Genomic DNA, 19,910 nt, shown 5'->3' on the forward strand with positions numbered 1-19,910 from the left:
TAGTACTTTCACAACACATCAGAATTGCTCAAGATTTCATAAGCAGCATAACAATTTTTACAATCAACACAAAAATAAAACAAGGTTATATCTTCTATGTGCCCAACAGCCAAACTTCCACAAAGAAATCAATGCCTCAGAACTAACAAATCATACAGAAAAAGGAGCAAGTAAATTTGAATTTAGTAGAAACTAGTTGAATTGCTCAAAGAATACAAATGCCAATAGGCTTATTGCATAAACAACTACAAAAGATAGATCAAAACAGGGCCAAACATATTAGTAAGTCAGCTTCTGCTCGTTAGAGATCCATAAGGGTACCTTTTACACGTCCCGAGTGAGTACATACAACATCTCCACTTGCTATTCAGCAGGTTGCCTGAAATTCCAACGCGAACTGGGACAAGCTACAGGCACCCAAAGTAGGAGAAGAACAGATCATGACAATCTACAGAAGACAGCTCCAGATGTTTCAATCCAGCTTCCTAGAAAGAACCAAATAGGTAGTCATGAATCATGATGAGGAAATACTTCAATAGGATCGGTTTTAGCATTTCTACCGTTTCAAAGATCAACTACCAAGACATGATTGAAACTTAAGTGTTCAGTATCATAACATATGCACCATAGTTGGAGTACTGGGAGGCTCATGCAAAACACATGAGTAAACATCAAACAGTGTCAAAAGGGTGAACTGCAAGGTTTTTGCATCATGCATAGACAATTGAATTTAAGTCAAACAGCTAAGGATACCAAGGATAATTCCAGTTGGATGGAAAGATAATTCCTTGACTTGATACATACATGACTGTAACAGAAATGTAACAAAGGATAAAATACAAGAATACTTTTCATAATGGGCGGATTTTTCAGGGGGTGGATGATTTTGTGGCTTGCATGAACAATAGGCTTTTGGTGATCTTGTATAGTTGGGTTTCGGAAAGAGTGCCTCCGGATTTGTTTTCTTTTGTAGATTTTATAGATTCCCTTCTCGTTTAGGTTTTGGTTTTTCTGTTGACTCTTGCCATTTGTATTTGTTTGCATCGTCTTGATGCTTTTTTCACTAATAATATTGATTTTCACTTATCGAAAAAAAAAGAAAAAAAAGTTAAGGAATACCAAGTTCTTAAAATTAAACCCACTATACAACCTTAAAGCCCTTTACAAGATGATACTAAACTGAGAAGTATCAATGTCAGTTTGTGGATGCAATATAAATATGGCTCCTTCATGGAGTATTTGTGTCACCTAGGTTTTGTCTTCCATCAGAAACCTTTCCCAACAAGTTACAGCATTTTATCAACCACCAAGATTTACCGAATTCTGAGATCACCAGCGGATATGGAAGAATAACAATTCATTAATGGGTGAACATGACCATCCATTCTCATGGAGCCAGAAAATCTCAATCTGAAAACATCATCCACAATGTCACTAATTATCCTCAGTTTCTCATGCTTTCTCATTTCTCCCATACTTCTCAAATATGGTCACGTCACATAACAAATAACTCCAAATGAAGAGAAACATCATAATAGAATTTAAACCATACAAAAATATGGTGTCGATGCAAATATATGATTTAGGAATATCACTCAACCATTTAAAATGGGAGAACTTCTCCACGAATATGCACAACAACAAACTATGATAAGCAAAAGGTAGCCAGGTTGTACTGCTGTGCACTCAACTGGTCTCACGGGGGGAGGTAATGGTATAAATTCTTGTTGGAAGGTCTATCCGTAGACAATTGAGAACAGTCAACCTCCATGTTCCTTGTGTGAGCCGCTAAATGTTCTGAACCACTATTATCATGTAGCGGCAGCTCTTGGGCTAAATTTAAATTGAAATGAGAGAGAGAGAGAGAGAGAGGATGACGATGATGAGGTGACCATGGTGATAACAAAAAGGATGACAATTAAGACAACAACACATGCAACAAAGGAATGACCTATGGAAGAAAAAGCAAAAATTGTTGAACTGAACCACAAAGCAGGAAAATACGTGAAGACATTCAACAAAGTCTAAGAGCAACAAACCTTATGGATCCCACCAAACAAAAAAAAAAAAAAAAAAATAAGGGTGCCACGCAGTACCATTATATGGAGAGGATAACTAGAAGTCAAGTGAGCTACCATCTAGTTCCTTTTCTTCCACCTCAGCCAAGCCTGAGCCGAGAAGGAAGAAGCATTCTTCATGCCCTTGCTGGACCAAGATCTTCTTCAGGGCTTCCTCACTTTTCTCGGCTAGTTCTTTGCCGACATCCTCAAGGACCTCCATGTCCTCATCTTCAATCTCTGCTGCTTCTGCTTCTCGTATGTTGCAGGTGGATTTCATTGCTTCCATGGAGCAATTCTTTTCCTGCACTTGATCCCCTCTGACCTCTTCAATTCCATGCTCTGTTGAGAATCCCAACAGCTGGTGCAATGTTGAGGGAACAACCCCCATTGCATGCAGCCATGGTCTTCCCAGGATAGCATTGTAAGGGGAAGGAGTGTCAATTACTGTGAACTCAGTTGTTACCTTTTTGGTGCCAGCCTGCACCTCTAAACTTACTATTCCCAATGGCCACGTCGGCGTTTCATTGAACCCGACCATTGAACTATTGGATTGTTCCAGATCATCTTGGTGAAGGCCAAGCTCCTTGTAACACCTGACATACATGATGTCACAAGAGCTGCACTGGTCGATCAGAATTTGCTTTACCTGACACTCTCCAACCTGGAGAGATATTACCAAGGCATCGTTGTGTGGATGCTGCACTATCTCTTGGTCATCTTCAGTAAAGGACACCACTGGTCCTTGGCACTCGTCTGCCCTAGGTTTCTTCTGTTGGACTTGATACACATGTTGTAGGTGTTTTACCTTCTGAGTTTCCCCCTGTATCTCGTTTTCATTCACCTTTGAGTGAATTACATTGATCACTCAAGGTCCTTCTGCTTGTGGTTGTGGTACTGGCGAGGGTGGTTCTGCTGGTGCGTGAGGTACTTGCTCTTCCCTCGTCCTGGTCTCATCTACCTGTTCTCTTAAATAACCCTGTCTTACCAGGTCTTCCAGAGCCCTAAAGGCACATCTGGAAGACCTGGTAAGACAGGGTTATTTAAGAGTTAGGGCTCTGCACCCTTGAGTTAGATGTCCATTCTCGTTGTGGTAGGCACAGTGTTTCTCTAGACTTCTTCTCATAAATTCACTAGGAAGCTTCTTTGGTGCTCTATAATAGGGCTGATTTCGGATTCTTTCTAAGACTTTGTAGACCGGAATTCGGAATACGGTTGTGACTGTCTATGTAGCCCTCAATCCTGTTTCTTACTTATTGTATCCACTATTACCTCGGCTTCACTTTGGCGAGCCGTTTCTCTTCTCTTGTTTCGACGCCTTTGTTCCTGGCGTGTCCTTATCGGCTCTCACATACTTCTCTATCCTGGCCATAAGTTATTCTATGCTTTTTGGTAGTGTCTTTGCCAGTGATTTTCGAAGCAGACAATCATCTTTCAGGCCGTTCTTAAAAGACACGACCGCTATCTCTTGGTTACATCCTGGTATTCGGTTGAACACCTCATAATACCTTTTGGCATAGGCCCTAAGGCTTTCATCTTCTCTAATTCTCAGAGCTATTAGGGAGTCTACCCTCAACGGCTATAGTTTGTTTGTTACAAACCTAGCCATGAACATCTCAGCTAGGCCTTCCCAGCTTTTCACAATTCCTTTCGGCAATTTGTGAAACCAGTCTAATGGAATTTCCCCAAAGGATGAGGGAAACACCTTGCAAAGCAACGGCTCGTTCCCGGTGTATAATGCCATTAAGTTCAAGTACAAGCCGACATGAAAGTTAGGGTCCGACTTATCATCATATATCTAGAATCTCGGCATATTAAACCTCTTCGGAGCTTCAAATTTGTCCAATTCTCGGTGTTCTCGGCTTGACCGGAGAGGTTATCTCGGCATCTTGTCGCTTCCTCTAGAAGTAATCCCTCAAATCCTCCTTGGTTCATCCAGGAGCTCTGCTATCTCTAGATTTCAGCCTTTTCGGTACGCTACTTCCAGTGTCATTGTGAGTCCTCTTGGACCTCTCTCCGTTAGTTGCATCGAAACAAAGTTCCTTCCCTTGAACATGCCGATGTTCTTTGGGATCAACTTCTTTGGTATGATGCGTCCTTCTAGAATCTCCTTTCATTGACTCTCCTCGCTCGACCTCTCTTGAAGGCCAGTGAGAGTGTTCCTTGGTCCTGGTGTGCTGGGGGACTGCAGGAATTGCTTTTTGCCCCTCTTTCTGGGCATCTTTTTTCCCTCCTTTCTGGGCATCTTTTTTGGCCATTGGAATCGGTGTGTCTTGTAACGGAAACGGTGGCTGTATGACGTTGTTCTGCATCATGAAATTGATGACCGATTGTAGGTCTGCCAATTTGTTTGCCATCTTCTTCATCTCGCCGTCCCTCCACGGGCACCTATTTTTCCATACCTGGAGGTCATCCTCATTATAGTACCCGCCTCGGTTTGATTTCTTTGGTACGTCGCCCTCCTGGCCGACGTCTTTCTCTTCGGGATTCCGATCCCAAGTTTCCTTGTTGCAGTTATCCTCCTCTACATTAGGGTCAATGTGCTTACCACTCCTAGTAGGGATGTCGTCCCCAACCTTTTCTTTTTGTTCGTCATTGGCCATCTATTCTCCTTTCGTTCTCACAAACAGCGCCAAATTGTGTGTGCTGTTTTCTGACTACACTGCCAAACAGGTACTCAACTAGAGAACACTAGAGAACTCCGGCGGTGGTTCGTCCACCCAATGGCACTCCGACGATCAAGTCAGTTATCTCTCAAAGATAGCAAATGTGCTTAACTCACTATTCAGAATACAAAAAGGGTACCTTAGACCCACGGGGGTGCCTCTCTTTTGTAGCCAATACTAACCTGGTCCCTGTAGAAGCCTAGCTCCTCGGCGTCAAGTTAAGGACACGTGGCACCTTGGCTGGCACTTCGGTGCCACCTTGGCCGCATGTTGCTAGCCAAAAAATATGTTCCCACAAATAATAATAATTATGTTTATAAAGTTTATTGTGCCATTGAAAAAAATTAAAAAATAATAATAAACAAACAAACATGCAGGACAACAACAAAATTGTTTGATGATTTATTTTTTGGAGAGAGGCTTCTCTGGAGCATACTGTTGGGCCTGTGGGGTCTATCATGGATCTCGTTTCGATAATCCAAACATTTTAATGTGTAGAACTTATCTAGTACTTTATGCTTGAAAAAAATAACGTTGATCCGATATTGGTAGCCCCTTGATCGGATCACATTTTTGTTAATGATTTATTTTTAAAATCATATTTATCATTGATAAAAATGTGTTCCGATCAAGGGGCTAATGATATCCGATCAACGTAATTTTTTGCAAACATAAAGTACTCGACGAGTTCTACACATTAAACGGTTCAGATGATCGAAAAGTGACCCGTGGTGGGCTCCACGAGCCCAACAATATGTGGACTAGAGAGAAGCCATCTCCTACTTTTTTCTCCGATCTGGTCTTTTGCCTTTCAATCTGAGGTTTTCTACCATTCAGACTTCCACCGTTTCAGTGGATTGTATATCTGAGGCCAATGCCAGAGTTGTTTGCCGATCCTACGCTGCCAGTTGTGCAAATCTAATTTTTTTAAAATATTTTTTTTAGTGTTTTTGTATTTTGTTTTATTATTTTTTCCCTCCACTGTGGAGGCTTTTCTCTCTCTTCCATGGAGATTTGGGTTTGTCTTTGTTGTTGGTGGGCAGTATGTTGCAGGTATGGTTGTTGGTTGGTGCCTGCAGTATGTTGTGGTTATAGTTGTTGGGTGATGGTCACAGTATGTTACAGGCTATGATTGTTGAGTCTTCGAGTGTTCAAGTTTGAAACACTGAACCTTGGTTGTAATCTATTTTAGAATTTGGAATTATCATTGTTGATGTATTTGTTTCTGTTTATCAATAAAATTTAACTTTTAAAAAAATAAAATATAAAAAATTAATTGCAAAAAGGAATTTTTTTAACTTTTGTAAGTAGGTAATTATTTTAGTCTGTGTGGCTGCAACAAATGACATAGTGAAAAATTTACCGAATGAGACAATGTTAACGTTAGAAAATAAAAGGACAAAGGATGATTTGTGCTATAAGATTAGTCATTTGTCAAGGAAATATTAGATGGTAGTTTGAATTGAAATTACTCAACAATTAATTAATATAATTGGAGTTTCCTTAAAAAAATAATAAAAAATAAAAGTAGGTGGATTTCACGAAGGGTTTGACAAAACGTTGGTAAATGGACGCGTTCACAAGTTGGGTTTGAGATTTTTTTTTGATTTTTTTTTAATATTAGAGAAAAATTTTATAAAATCAAAAAAAATGAATACAAATAAAATATCACATTCAATTTCATAATCATTTTACTTTTTTTTTTACAAATATCATATTTAATCATAAAAAAATTCAATTATTTTTTTAGACACAACAAAAAATTTCTCAAACAATAACCTATAACTAAAAAAATCTATATAAAAATCCACTCCAATCACCAACACACTTAGATATCGAGAAGATGGCTGGCTGGTGGTGGTAGTAGAACTGCGTAGGTTCGTTCATTTGAGGTCAGCTCAGAAATGTAGAAAGTCGTGGCCTTCAAGGAAAATAATAAAACTCAAACTCAACTCAAAACCCAGCACACCAATCGAGTGAACACGTCCTTTAAAGTGAGTTGGGTCTATAAATATTTGCAGAACAGAGAAATCCCAGACCCTGATATCCCCAACTCCCCAAAACAAGAAAGAAGAAGAAGAAGAAGAAGAAGAAGAAGGGCTGTTAGTTGTTACGAGGTAAGTAAAATTGGATATAAAGAGTGGTTGTTATGGTTTTGAATGATAAAAAAGTGATTGCAAATGATGATTTTGGACTGACAAATAAATCTCATTCCTTAAATTTATGATTCCCCACATACACATATACACATCCTTGATTAGCACTAGTCCTCTTTTGATTCATCAAAATGAAACCAGTCATCATACTTGATTATCCCTTATTGTTTTGATTTTTACAAGTTCAACTGACCACTCTTTGTTGTTTGAACCAACTGTTTGATCTCTACTCCTAACTCATAATCTCCACCAGATTTTTTGTTTTAGATTATTAATCCATTGTTTGCTTTTTCTCTTGATCAGTATTTTTTTTTAGGGCAAATTACATGTACCCCTCGAGGTTTAGCAAAATTAAGATACTTGAGGTTTGAGAAATTACAGATCACTGAAGTTACTATTTGCATAACAAATTAGGGGACAAATTGTTATGAAAATATAAATATCAGGTATCTGTAATTTTTGAAACCTCAGCTACCTGTAATTTAGCTAAATCTCGAGAGAAGTATATGTAATTTGCCTTTTTTTTTAAAATTTATTTATTATTGGGTGGTATATATATAGATCAGTATTTTGTTTTGGGCTTTTATTGATTTTTCATCTCTGTTCCCCCCTTGGGTGGTGGTTGTATATGTTAATCAGGTTGGAAAAAAAAGGAAATGATAGTGAATTTGCTTGATTTCAATCCATCAAGAAATTTGTTTTTACTCAAAAAAAAAATATTAGGGATCATAAAAAAAAAAAATTCATAAAATACATCATAAAGATTTTTTTATCCTTTAATTAGGTTGTAGTGTTTTATTATATGCGATCTAAAGATAAAAAATCTTTAATGATATTTTCTTCATCATCCCCGGCATAACTCTTGCTCAAATTAGGAAAAAGATCCGGACTCCCACTGGGGGTCACCTCCACGACTCCACTGGCCTTTGATTAGCCCAGTTTTTTTTTATTTTTTTTTCCAATCACCAACCCCACATGTGTGTGGGGGTGATGGGGGCAGGGGGTTGAGGGGTCTCACTCACTTCCGCTCAAATTGTAATGGCTGAGTTTTCTTTCTTGGAAAATGATGTTCTCACCGAATTAGAAACCGAAGATGACTGAGTCGCAGTTTGGGGTTTAACTGTTTTTTAGTAGTTTTTTGGCTTTAATGTGAGGGTATGTTGGTCTTTTACACTGGTATTAGTCAGTTTCTTTTTTGTTTTTTTCTGTTTTTTTGGACCTTTTTAGCAAAAAAACTATATCCTAAACCAGGCCTAAGGTGATTCATTTTAATTGCCTGATTGATGCTTGATGCCCACAAGCTTTGAACATAACAGAATCTATCACCGTACTCGGTTTGAGCAGCAGTTTTTTTTTTTTTTTTTTTTTTTCAACCTAGTTGTTTAAAAAATAAATACCAGAAACAGACCTGCCTGGTCAATCATATAAATGTATTTTTATTTTATTTTGTTCAAAATAAATTGTTTGCACTGATTGCTAGCTACTGATTGCCATATATAGGTTCAAGATCTGCCCATTACCCACCCAGTTAATTTCCCTTCCAACTATTGTTGTTGTTATGTTACTACTCTTTTTAAGATTTATTGTTATTGTCTACATTTATCTGTCCACTGATTGGACTTTCTTTTTCCATAAGTGATTGAGACGACTAAAAAACACACCATTAAAAAGTTCTAATGAGCTGAAACATATATTTAAAAAAAAAAAAAAGAAAAAGAAAAATAAAAAGACAACCATCACATCAAGGGGAGCCACCTCATTAGTGCTCCCCTTAATGCTCCCTTTTTAGTACTCCCAAGCATTAATTTTCTTTTTCCAGCTATAAGCTCATAATTTGCTAATCTTGGATATAAATTCAGAGGTAAGTGCGTGCAGACAAACAATAACAGACTTGGAAGTTGGGTGAGTAAATATGGCCGAGGAGAATGGCATGGACAGTAATATGAAGAGGCACGAGACTCAGGCGGAGGCCACAACATCAAAAAGCCTAGCACTTGAAACAGAGGCGGGAACAAGTAGCTCTGGAACAAATGGCACGAAGAAGACCAAGGAAAAGGAGGGCACCAAAACGGTTCCATTTTACAAGCTGTTCACTTTTGCAGAACCCTTAGATGTTGTCTTGATGATAATGGGTACAATTGGTGCCATTGGGAATGGTATTAGCATGCCCCTTATGACCGTAATTTTTGGGGAATTGGTTAATTCTTTTGGACAAAACCAAGCCAACAATGATATCGTTAAGGTTGTTTCTAAGGTAAAATAAATCACCCAAAGATTATATAAGCTTAGTTTTTTTTTTGTCCCCTGGATTTTTCTTCATTTTGTATTTTTGGAAATATCCCAGTTCTCTCTCTTTTCTTCTGATATATAAGTTGGAATGAAAAAATAAATAACAAATCATTTAATTAGTTGCCTGGTTACGTTTTAGGTATCACTGAAATTTGTCTATTTGGCTATTGGGGCTGGTGCGGCAGCATTCCTCCGTAAGTGGATCCAACCTAGCTATAATTTCTTGTATTTAATTAGTTTTGAATGATTAGCTAACACCGATAAATTCGAATTAGTATATAACAATCGTAGTGTTGTTTTTTTGATGTGGTTAGAGGTGTCTTGCTGGATGGTAACGGGAGAGCGACAAGCTGGAAGAATTAGGGGCCTTTATCTGAAAACTATATTAAGACAAGATATCGGTTTCTTTGATAAGGAAACGAATACTGGAGAAGTTGTTGGGCGGATGTCAGGTGACACTGTTCTCATTCAAGACGCTATGGGTGAGAAGGTATGTACCATCCACGATCCATCCATCTATTCCCAAACAGCAAACATAGACAAGCAGATCATCATTATAAATATTTATGTTTCTACACTACACTACACTTTGTCATATCCCTAGCTAAGCTAATCTACCTATACATATATGATCTTAATTAATTTTGTTTTGATGAATTGAATGGTGTAGGTTGGGAAATTTATACAGCTGCTGTCAACATTTTTGGGAGGCTTTGTGATAGCATTCGTGAAGGGGTGGCTTCTTACATTGGTCCTGTTGGCCCCTCTTCCTGTGCTTGCAATAGCAGGTGGAGCCATGGCCCTTGTCATATCCAGAATGGCATCCTACGGACAAAATGCTTATGCTAAAGCAGCAACTATAGTTGAACAGACTATCGGCTCAATTAGAACAGTATGCAAACTAATCCACAAGTAAACCGTGCCTAGCAGCTGTGGATTGATAAACTTCGACCATGTCTTTATTTTATGATAGATTCTACTGCTATTTAATTTTCTTATATTTCTTGATTTGAGTATATATATGTGTTCAACATTAATTTATGTTTCCTATGTGTAGGTTGCATCATTTACCGGGGAGAAGCAAGCTGTGGTTAATTACAACAAATCTCTTCTAGATGCTTATAAGTCGGGTATTCAAGAAGGCTTGGCTACTGGATTGGGTTTTGGATCAGTTATGTTTATCATGTTCGGCACTTATGCTTTGGCTGTATGGTTTGGTGGAAAGATGATATTAGATAAGGGCTATAGCGGAGGTTCAGTGATTAATGTAATTATAGCTGTCTTGGTTGGTTCCATGTGAGTGCACTCCACTTGCAACCCCCCCCCCCCCCCCCCCCCCCCCCCCCCCCAATTGTTAGCTTCTTAAACTACATATATCTGCAACCTACACAATTAGTTATATTATTTCCATGGTAATTTGTACACCCCTGTAAAAGCCAATTAAAAGTTAAAACCCCTTGAGTTTATTAGCTCTAAAAACGAAACTAAATCATCATGTACTTCTAAATTTCGTAATTTATAAGGTTTTGGTATAATATATAAATATACATGGCTGTTTCAAATTCAGGTCTCTTGGGCAGGCATCTCCTTGCATGAGCGCATTTGCCGCAGGTCAAGCTGCAGCATACAAGATGTTTGAAACTATAAAAAGGAAGCCAGTGATAGATGCATCTGAAACCAGTGGAAAAATACTAGATGACATTCGTGGTGATATAGAGTTAAGGGATGTTCATTTTAGTTATCCAGCCAGACCAGATGAGCAAATATTCAGTGGATTCTCACTTTCCATCCCTAGTGGCACAACAGCGGCTTTAGTTGGACAAAGTGGAAGTGGAAAGTCAACAGTGATCAGTCTGATAGAGCGATTTTATGATCCACAAGCCGGTGAAGTTCTTATAGATGGTGTTAATCTTAAAGAGTTCCAGCTAAAGTGGATTAGGAATAAAATTGGTCTTGTAAGCCAAGAGCCTGTGCTGTTTACATGCAGCATCAAGGACAATATTGCCTATGGGAAGGATGGTGCATCTACAGAAGAGATTAAATCAGCAGCTGAGCAAGCCAATGCTGCTAAATTCATCGATAAACTGCCTCAGGTTCTTCCTTACCTTTGATTATTAATTATTTGTCCTTTTTGTTGTTACTCTTTAATTTTTATATTAATTCCATTCTTACTTTCATGAGCATGTATGCATTCGTGTTTTAAATATTCTTTTTATCTTACCATCACATGCCTTAAAATTTTCGATTTAGGGACTGGACACCATGGTGGGTGAGCATGGAACTCAACTGTCTGGTGGACAGAAGCAGAGAGTTGCCATAGCCAGAGCAATTCTAAAAGACCCACGAATTCTACTCTTGGATGAAGCAACAAGTGCACTTGATGCAGAGTCGGAGAGGGTAGTGCAAGAGGCACTGGACAGGATTATGGTCAACAGAACAACTGTCATTGTTGCCCATCGTTTGAGCACAGTTAGGAATGCTGACATGATTGCAGTGATTCAACGAGGAAAGATAGTTGAAAAAGGTATATCTTATGAAAAGCCTTGGCCTTGCTAATCACTTTACAAATTAATGAGTAGTAAAGCAAACATCATAAATACCTATTTGATAAAACATATGTTGCTTCTTTCATGCTTCCTTCCTCCTCACTCTCTGAATTTCGAGAAAAATTCCCAAATAACCTTGAATAATTATGATGAAAACATATGCTTCTTGTTCTATGTATTTAATTTCTTTACCTTATCCATGAGGTTTTCCTGACAATTCTCAAAGTTTGGAAATTTCCAGGATGCTATTTAGGTTCTGAATCCCAAATTCTTCTTCTTCATTTGTTTTTTTGAATATATTACATAAGCCATAGTTATGATAAAGAATGTATGCTGAGTTTAGTGTTGTATGTTTTAATCAATCAGGCTCACACTCGGAACTACTCAAGGATCCAGAAGGAGCATTCTCTCAGCTTATACGATTGCAAGAAGTGAACAAATATTCTGAACAAGCTGCAGACCAAGACAAATCAGGATCTATGAGTGAATGGGGACGACAATCAAGTCAACGCATGTCATTGTTACGATCCATAAGTCGTGGATCATCTGGGGTAGGGAATAGCAGCCGCCACCTCTCAGCTGCATTTGGTCTACCTACAGGACTCAATGTTCCTGAAACTGCATTGATGGAAGCTGAAGCCTCTGACCTAGACCCTTCAGCAAAGCCTCCAAAAGTCTCATTGCGCAGACTTGCCTATCTCAACAAGCCAGAGGTTCCAGTGCTGATAGTAGGATCTATAGCTGCAATTATTAATGGCTGTATACTTCCATTTTTTGGTCTACTGCTTTCAAGTGTGATCAAAGCATTTTTTGAGCCAGCGCATGAACTAAGGAAACATACACAATTTTGGGCACTCATCTTTGTTGTCCTAGGAGTGGCAGCATTGTTGGCATTTCCAGCACGGACATACTTTTTTTCGGTGGCTGGTTGTAAGTTGATAAGAAGAATCAGATCAATGTGCTTTGAGAAGGTGGTTCACATGGAGGTTAGTTGGTTTGACGAACCCAGGAACTCAAGTGGAGTGATTGGATCAAGGCTCTCTGCAGATGCAGCTAGTGTGCGAGCATTAGTTGGAGATGCACTTGCTCAGGTTGTTCAAGATTCTGCATCAGCAGTTGCAGGGTTGGTCATTGCTTTTCAAGCAAGTTGGCAGCTTGCACTAATTATCCTTGCTTTGTTACCTCTATTAGGATTGAGTGGTTTTGTTCAACTTAAGTTCATGCAAGGGTTCAGTGCAGATGCAAAGGTTTGCTTTCAAAACACTTCATCATACATTTCATGGTTGCAACATTGCACAATTTTATTCTGATTTGAAAGAACGAAAAAATTATGTTTGTGTTTGGATCTTAGACTGGTGGAGGGACAAAAATGAAAAAGAGGGAAAAGTAGAATTAGCTTCTACTTCATTTCTTTTTCCTTTTCTTTACTTCATAAATGCACGATTTTAAACACAACCTATGAGTTTTTGTTTCCTAATAATTATTTTTATTAAGATTTGGAGGTAAATGGGTGCAGGTGATGTATGAGGACGCGAGCCAAGTTGCGAATGATGCAGTTGGAAGCATAAGAACAGTTGCTTCATTCTGTGCGGAAGAGAAAGTGATGGAACTATACAGAGAGAAATGTGAAGGGCCTTTGAAGAACGGGATAAGGCAAGGTTTGATCAGTGGGGTGGGTTTCGGAGTGTCATTTGCCTTGCTATTTTTGGTCTATGCAACTAGTTTCTATGCTGGAGCACGGCTAACAGAGGCTGGCAAAACAACATTCTCAGATGTTTTCCGTGTGAGTATATATATACTATATATACACAAGACAATTCCATAAATTTTTATCCAAAAAGCTAAACATCAAGAAATGCTAGTTTTGATTCAATTATTTGCGCCTCTCTCTTGCAGGTTTTCTTTGCTCTCACCTTGGCAGCCGTTGGAATTTCTCAATCAAGTTCCTTAGCTCCCAATTCTACTAAAGCCAAGTCTGCAGCTGCTTCCGTATTTTCCATGCTGGACCGAAAATCAAAGATGGATCCCAGTGACGAATCCGGGACGACTTTAGAGAATGTAAGGGGAGAAATTGAGCTTCGACATATTAGTTTCAAATATCCAACTAGGCCAGATATTCAGATTTTCAGTGACCTTAGTTTGACTATTGATAGTGGCAAGGTAAAATTCTACCTTTTCTTTTGACTATTTGTATTGTCATCGAACATATAAGTTAGTGTGTTTCATCTTTCAACTACAAAAATTGAATTGTATGTGAATCTCAATTTTCCAGACGGTAGCTCTGGTGGGAGAAAGCGGAAGCGGGAAATCAACAGTGATTGCATTGTTGCAGAGATTTTACGATCCTGATTCAGGTCATATTACCCTGGATGGAACTGAGATTCAGAGTTTGCAATTGAAGTGGCTGAGGCAGCAGATGGGTCTGGTTAGCCAAGAACCAGTCCTGTTTAACGACACAATACGTGCCAACATTGCATATGGAAGGGAAGGACATGCAACGGAGGCTGAAATTTTAGCTGCGTCAGAGTTGGCAAATGCCCACAAGTTCATTAGCGGTTTGCAACAGGTTAGATAAGCATATGGAATAAATAATTTTCATCATATGTTGTTATTTTTGGCTAGCATTTAGTATATTCATTTGGGCATTTATTATTATTATTATTATTATTATTTGGATTAAATTGCAGGGGTATGATACCATAGTAGGAGAGAGAGGAGTGCAACTGTCAGGGGGACAGAAGCAGCGGGTGGCCATTGCTCGTGCCATAGTGAAAAGTCCCAAAATACTACTGCTAGATGAGGCTACAAGTGCGCTAGATGCAGAGTCAGAGAGAGTGGTTCAAGATGCATTGGACAGAGTCATGGTGAACAGGACTACGGTGGTGGTGGCACATAGATTGTCCACAATCAAGAATGCAGATGTTATAGCAGTGGTTAAGAATGGTACTATCGTAGAGAAGGGAAAGCATGACAATCTGATTAAGATCAAAGATGGTGCCTATGCCTCCTTGGTTGCGCTTCACATGAGCGCCCCATCCTAAACGTCTGTTTGTGTCCGTCTTTCTTTGCCTTCCGTTTTTTCTTTTTTCTTTTTAAGACAGCTTTAGCTCTTTGTATGAGTACTGAATTTGTTTCTAAAGGATGAATAACAAGAGCTGAAAGAAAATGTGTAAATTAATTTCTCGATAAGCTTGTGGTCATGGATGAATTCTTCTACTTTTTTACATGTTAATTGTGCAATTTATTACATGTGCCCGAGTGTTTTTACATAGCAGACAACATAACAAGTACTTTCACAACACATCAGAATTGCTCAAGATTTCATAAGCAGCAAAACAATTTTTACAATCAACACAAAAACAAAACAAGGTTATATCTTCTATGTGCCCAACAGCCAAACTTCCACAAAGAAATCAATGCCTCAGAACTAACAAATCATACAGAAAAAGGAGCAAGTAAATTTGAATTTAGTAGAAACTAGTTGAATTGCTCAAAGAATACAAATGCCAATAGGCTTATTGCATAAGCAACTACAAAAGATAGATCAAAACAGGGCCAAACATATTAGTAAGTCAGCTTCTACTCATTAGAGATCCATAAGGGTACCTTTTACACGTCCCGAGTGAGTACATACAACATCTCCACTTACTATTCAGCATGTTGCCCGAAATTCCAACGCGAACTGGGACAAGCTACAGGCACCCAAAGTAGAAGAACAGATCATGACAATCTACAGAAGACGGCTCCAGATGTTTCAATCCAGCTGCCTAGAAAGAACCAAATAGGTAGTCATGAATCATGATGAGGAAATACTTCAATAGGATCGGTTTTAGCAATTCTACCGTTTCAAAGATCAACTACCAAGACATGATTGAAACTTAAGTGTTCAGTATCATAACATATGCACCATAGTTGGAGTACTGGGAGGCTCATGCAAAACACATGAGTATACATCAAACGTTGTCAAAAGGGTGAACTGCAAGGTTTTTGTATCACACATATAGACAATTGAATTTAAGTCAAACAGCTAAGGATACCAAGGATAATTCCAGTTGGATGGAAAGATAATTCCTCGCCTTGATATGTGCATGACTGTAACAGAAATGTAACAAAGGATAAAATACAAGAATACGTTTCATAATCGGCGGATTTTTTAGGAGGTGGATGATTTTGTGGCTTGCATGAACAATAGGCTTTTGGTGATCTTGTATAGTTGGGTTTCGGAAAGAGTGTCTCCGGATTTGTTTTCTTTTGTAGATTTTATAGATTCCCTTCTCGTTTAGGTTTTGGTTTTTTTGTTGACTTTTGTCATTTGTGTTTGTTTGCATCGTCTTGATGCTTTTTTCACTAATAATATTGATTTTTACTTATCGAAAAAAAAAATAAAATAAATAAAATAAAAAAGAATACCAAGTTCTTAAAATCTGAACAGTGAGGGTCCTAATAGGTTCATTAATACATAGGCACAAAGGGAAATTAAACCCACTATACTTCCTTAAAGCCCTTTACATGATGATACTAAACTGAGAAGTATCAATGTCAGTTTGTGGATGCAATATAAATATGGCTCCTTCATGGAGTATTTGTGTCACCTAGGTTGTCTTCCATCAGAAACCTTTCCCAACAAGTTACAGCATTTTATCAACCACCAAGATTTACCGAATTCTGAGATCACCAGCGGATATGGAAGAATAACAATTCATTAATGGGTGAACATGACCATCCATTCTCATGGAGCCAGAAAATCTCAATCTGAAAACATCATCCACAATGTCACTAATTATCCTCAGTTTCTCATGCTTTCTAATTTCTCCCATATTTCTCAAATACGGTCACGTCTCATAACTAATAACTCCAAATGAAGAGAAACAGCTTAACAGAATTTAAACCATACAGAAATATGGTGTTGATGCAAATATATGATTTAGGAATACCACTCAACCATTTAGAATGGGAGAACTTCTCCACGAATATGCACAACAACAAACTATGATAAGCAAAAGGTAGCCAGGTTGCACTGCTGTGCACTCAACTGGTCTCACGGGGGGAGGTACTGGTATAAATTCTTGTTGGAAGGTCTATCCGTAGACAATTGAGAACAGTCAGCCTCCATGTTCCTTGTGTGAGCCACTAAATGTTCTAAACCACTATTATCATGCAGCAGCAGCTCTTGGGGCTAAATTTAAATTGAAATGAGAGAGAGAGAGAGAGAGAGAGAGAGAGAGAGAGAGAGAGAGAGGATGACGATGATGAGGCGACCATGGTGATAACAAGAAGGATGAAAATTAAGACGACAACACATGCAACAAAGGAATGACCTATTGAAGAAAAAGAAAAAATTGTTGAACTGAACCACAAAGCAGGAAAACAAGTGAAGACATTCAACAAAGTCTAAGAGCAGCAAACCTATGGATCCCACTAAAAAAAAAAAAAAAACTAAGGGTGCCACGCAGTAACCATTATATGCAGAGGATAACTAGAAGTCAAGTGGGCTACCATCTATTTGTTTTGTGCAACACTGCAAGATTTTATACCAAATAAGCATAAAGGAAGTGTAAAGAAACTGGTAACAAGTTAGAATGTAATACTCAATTTCATTTCGAGGACTCTAAATTAAGCAACACATCATGTTCCTGTTTTATATGATAATGTTCCATGGATTTGCTGTTCCCCCAAGGTTGATCACCAAGGGGTTAGAGCCTTAATTATGCTTACAGGTGTCAAAATAAATGGGACAACTTAACAAATGGCAATACTAATACAATACCACAATTTGAACAAAATGTGAATGTGAGCATATGTCATGATATAATCTACTTCCCATCGATTATCTTAATATGATATTACATACTCATATGTGTGATTTGAGAGTCTCTGATTGTAAGGAGGTCATGTTATTCTTTTAAAGGCTTTGGCAAACTTGCTCATGCAAAGCGTAGAACCATATGCATAGAAGTGAACGGAATGCATTTATCCCAGATATTATTACCTTGTTATGGAAAGAGTTCGATCCTAAGACATGATGCATTCCTCTTTTCATTTTTGGGAGAGCATCTTGCAAGTGAATCCATCAGACACAAGCTGACTAATTGCTTCCCTAAACTTGAGATAATCATCAATTGTGTTGTAAACCTGATGAGAAATACGAGCATAACCCGTTATACAACTATTTTCATGCCTAACACCAATATCGCCACCATCTTTTGGTGCCTGATGGTAGTGTATTGGAACTTCCACTCGAAAATGATCCCGCAAATGGGTTCTCAACTTCAAGGCATCATCATCACTAAAAATCCCTAAGCTAGCAGGCAAGCCAACCATTGCCATACTGGGACACATATCCGGAGGTGACCCGAGACTAGTTTCCCAAGCCTTGGCTAGCAATTCACCCATTTCAACAACAGCATCATGATTCCTCTTGGCAATCCCTTCAATACCACCTTCAAACCTATTAATGAAATCTAAAACGTCCGGAACGACAAGCTGTGAGCTATAGTCCCTTGTCCCAATCCACGCACTCTCCGCAGCCAGTCCATTCCCATATTGATGTGAAACCACAGGATGGTGCAAATCAGAGGATACTGATGATTTTCTACAATACAAAAATGCCACTGAAGGTGGGCAGAACAACCATTTATGCAAATTACTAACATAAAAATCAGCCCCAATTTCTTTCACATCGACATGAACACTGCCAATTGCGTGGGCAGCATCGACGAAAACATGATCCACACCTTCTTCCCTACAAATCCGAACCAATTCACGAACAGGAAGCACCACAGAAGGCATAGATGTAATATGATCAATTATAGCTAACCTAACCTTTCTAGTTCTACCGCCATTGCCTTTACCTCTAGCCAAACCTCGACGAAACTCCTCGATGATTTCTTCGTCAGAATGAACAGGAAATGGAAGGTGAACTTCAATGACGGAGCCACCGGCGCGAGTGACGTAGGCCTGAATAGATTTCTTGACGGCCTGGAAGGCGCAGTGGAGGATGACGACGGCGTCGCCGTTCTGGAATCGGCGTTCGGCGAAGGCGCAACCGATGTGGCGGAGGACGATGGCGGCGGCGGTGGTGGCGTTGTCGACGATGGAGACTTCGTCGAGGTGGTCGGCATTGATGAGGTTCTTGATTACGGTGCGGGAGTGGAGGATGCCGTTGTGGAGGTGATTGAAAAAGAAGGCGTCGGGTTGGTGGAGGAATTTGACCTGCCACCGTCGCTGGGCGGCGATGATGGAAGAAGGGCAGCTTCCGAAGCTGCCGTTGTTGATTCGGGCGACGCCGGTTTGGTGGTGAGCGAACTCGGTTTGGATTTCGGAGGTGGTTATGAAAGATGAGAGCTTGGGCTTCTTGGAGACGTGGTTGTTGTTGGTGGTGTCACAGTCGTGAGTAGCTTGGCCGTTGGTGGTGGTGGTGGTGGTGTTGTCGCAGTCGGGAGGATCATCCATGGTAGGGGAGGGTAGGGTAGGGATTAGTGCTTTTTAGGGTTTCAGAGTGTTCGATTTGATCCAACTGCGGTGAATTTAATGGCGTGGTGGCTCTCAATAGTGTATTAAACCGTGCATAATTTAAGAAATTTTTAATATTTATAATCAGTGATATTATATGTATTAATTAATATATATATTAATATATTAATTAATATAGTGATATTATATGTATTAATTAATATATATATTAATATATTAATTAATATTATGATTTTATTATTGATCATATTTATTATAGGGAAAATTACATATACACCCCTCGAGGTTTGGCTAAATTACAGATATTCCTGAGGTTTCGGAAATTACATCTTGCCCCCTGAGGTTTGTATTTTCATAACAATTTGTCCCATGAGGTTTATATTTCATAACAAATTACCCCCTAATTTCTTATGCAAATATAGCATTCATGGGGGAATTCGTAATTTCTCAAACCTCAGGGGCATCTGTAATTTAACCAAACCTCGAGGGGTGTATATGTAATTTGCCCTTTATTATATAAAGAGTAAATTACAAACACCCTCTCGAGGTTTGATAAAAATACAGATTTCTCCCTGAGATTTGAGGAATTACAAATTGTCCCCTGAGGATCAAATTTTCATAACAAATTAGGAGAAATTAGGGGGGAATCTGTATGAAAATAAAAATCTCAGGGGGCAATTTGCTATAAAAATATAAATCTCAGGGGGCGGGATGTAATTTCTC

General features: G+C 38.8%; 2 protein-coding genes across 4 annotated transcripts; one reads left to right on the forward strand and one right to left on the reverse strand.

The window, feature by feature from the left end:
* Window positions 1-34: 34 nt before the first annotated feature.
* Window positions 35-19,279, reverse strand: LOC114286807 (L-cysteine desulfhydrase). Of its 3 annotated transcripts, none has more exons than XM_082899790.1 (2): window positions 17,704-19,272; window positions 35-481 (listed from the first exon to the last, which is right to left on the reverse strand). In XM_082899790.1, the coding sequence occupies exon 1, from the start codon at window positions 19,164-19,166 to the stop codon at window positions 17,751-17,753; it is 1,416 nt and encodes a 471-aa protein (XP_082755916.1). In that variant the 5' UTR covers window positions 19,167-19,272; the 3' UTR covers window positions 35-481; window positions 17,704-17,750. The 3 variants fall into 3 exon arrangements, with proteins under 3 accessions (XP_082755916.1, XP_028085817.2, XP_028085816.2); XM_028230016.2 differs by lacking the exon at window positions 35-481 and adding an exon at window positions 15,153-15,477 and having other exon boundaries at window positions 17,704-19,279; XM_028230015.2 differs by lacking the exon at window positions 35-481 and adding an exon at window positions 15,153-15,481 and having other exon boundaries at window positions 17,704-19,279.
* Window positions 6,532-14,961, forward strand: LOC114286806 (ABC transporter B family member 11). The gene is made up of 13 exons (XM_028230013.2): window positions 6,532-6,840; window positions 8,739-9,133; window positions 9,308-9,362; window positions 9,483-9,658; window positions 9,839-10,060; window positions 10,226-10,464; window positions 10,736-11,261; window positions 11,419-11,692; window positions 12,081-12,961; window positions 13,231-13,497; window positions 13,611-13,874; window positions 13,987-14,280; window positions 14,402-14,961. The coding sequence occupies exons 2-13, from the start codon at window positions 8,792-8,794 to the stop codon at window positions 14,753-14,755; spliced, it is 3,894 nt and encodes a 1,297-aa protein (XP_028085814.2). The 5' UTR covers window positions 6,532-6,840; window positions 8,739-8,791; the 3' UTR covers window positions 14,756-14,961.
* Window positions 19,280-19,910: the final 631 nt, after the last annotated feature.

The sequence above is a fragment of the Camellia sinensis genome, chromosome 12 (assembly GCF_055761805.1).
Source record: "Camellia sinensis isolate YWXY chromosome 12, ASM5576180v1, whole genome shotgun sequence".
NCBI classification, from domain to species: Eukaryota; Viridiplantae; Streptophyta; class Magnoliopsida; order Ericales; family Theaceae; genus Camellia; species Camellia sinensis.

What these genes read in the sequence shown, in the direction of transcription:
- LOC114286806 (XM_028230013.2), top strand. Translation starts at nt 8,792, where the DNA reads ATGGCCGAGGAGAATGGCATGGACAGTAATATGAAGAGGCACGAGACT. An exon ending in TCGTTAAGGTTGTTTCTAAG is followed by an intron (nt 9,134 to 9,307) that starts GTAAAATAAATC and finishes GTTACGTTTTAG; the next exon opens with GTATCACTGAAATTTGTCTA. An exon ending in AGGAAAGATAGTTGAAAAAG is followed by an intron (nt 11,693 to 12,080) that starts GTATATCTTATG and finishes TTAATCAATCAG; the next exon opens with GCTCACACTCGGAACTACTC.
- LOC114286807 (XM_082899790.1), bottom strand. Translation starts at nt 19,166, where the DNA reads ATGGATGATCCTCCCGACTGCGACAACACCACCACCACCACCACCAAC.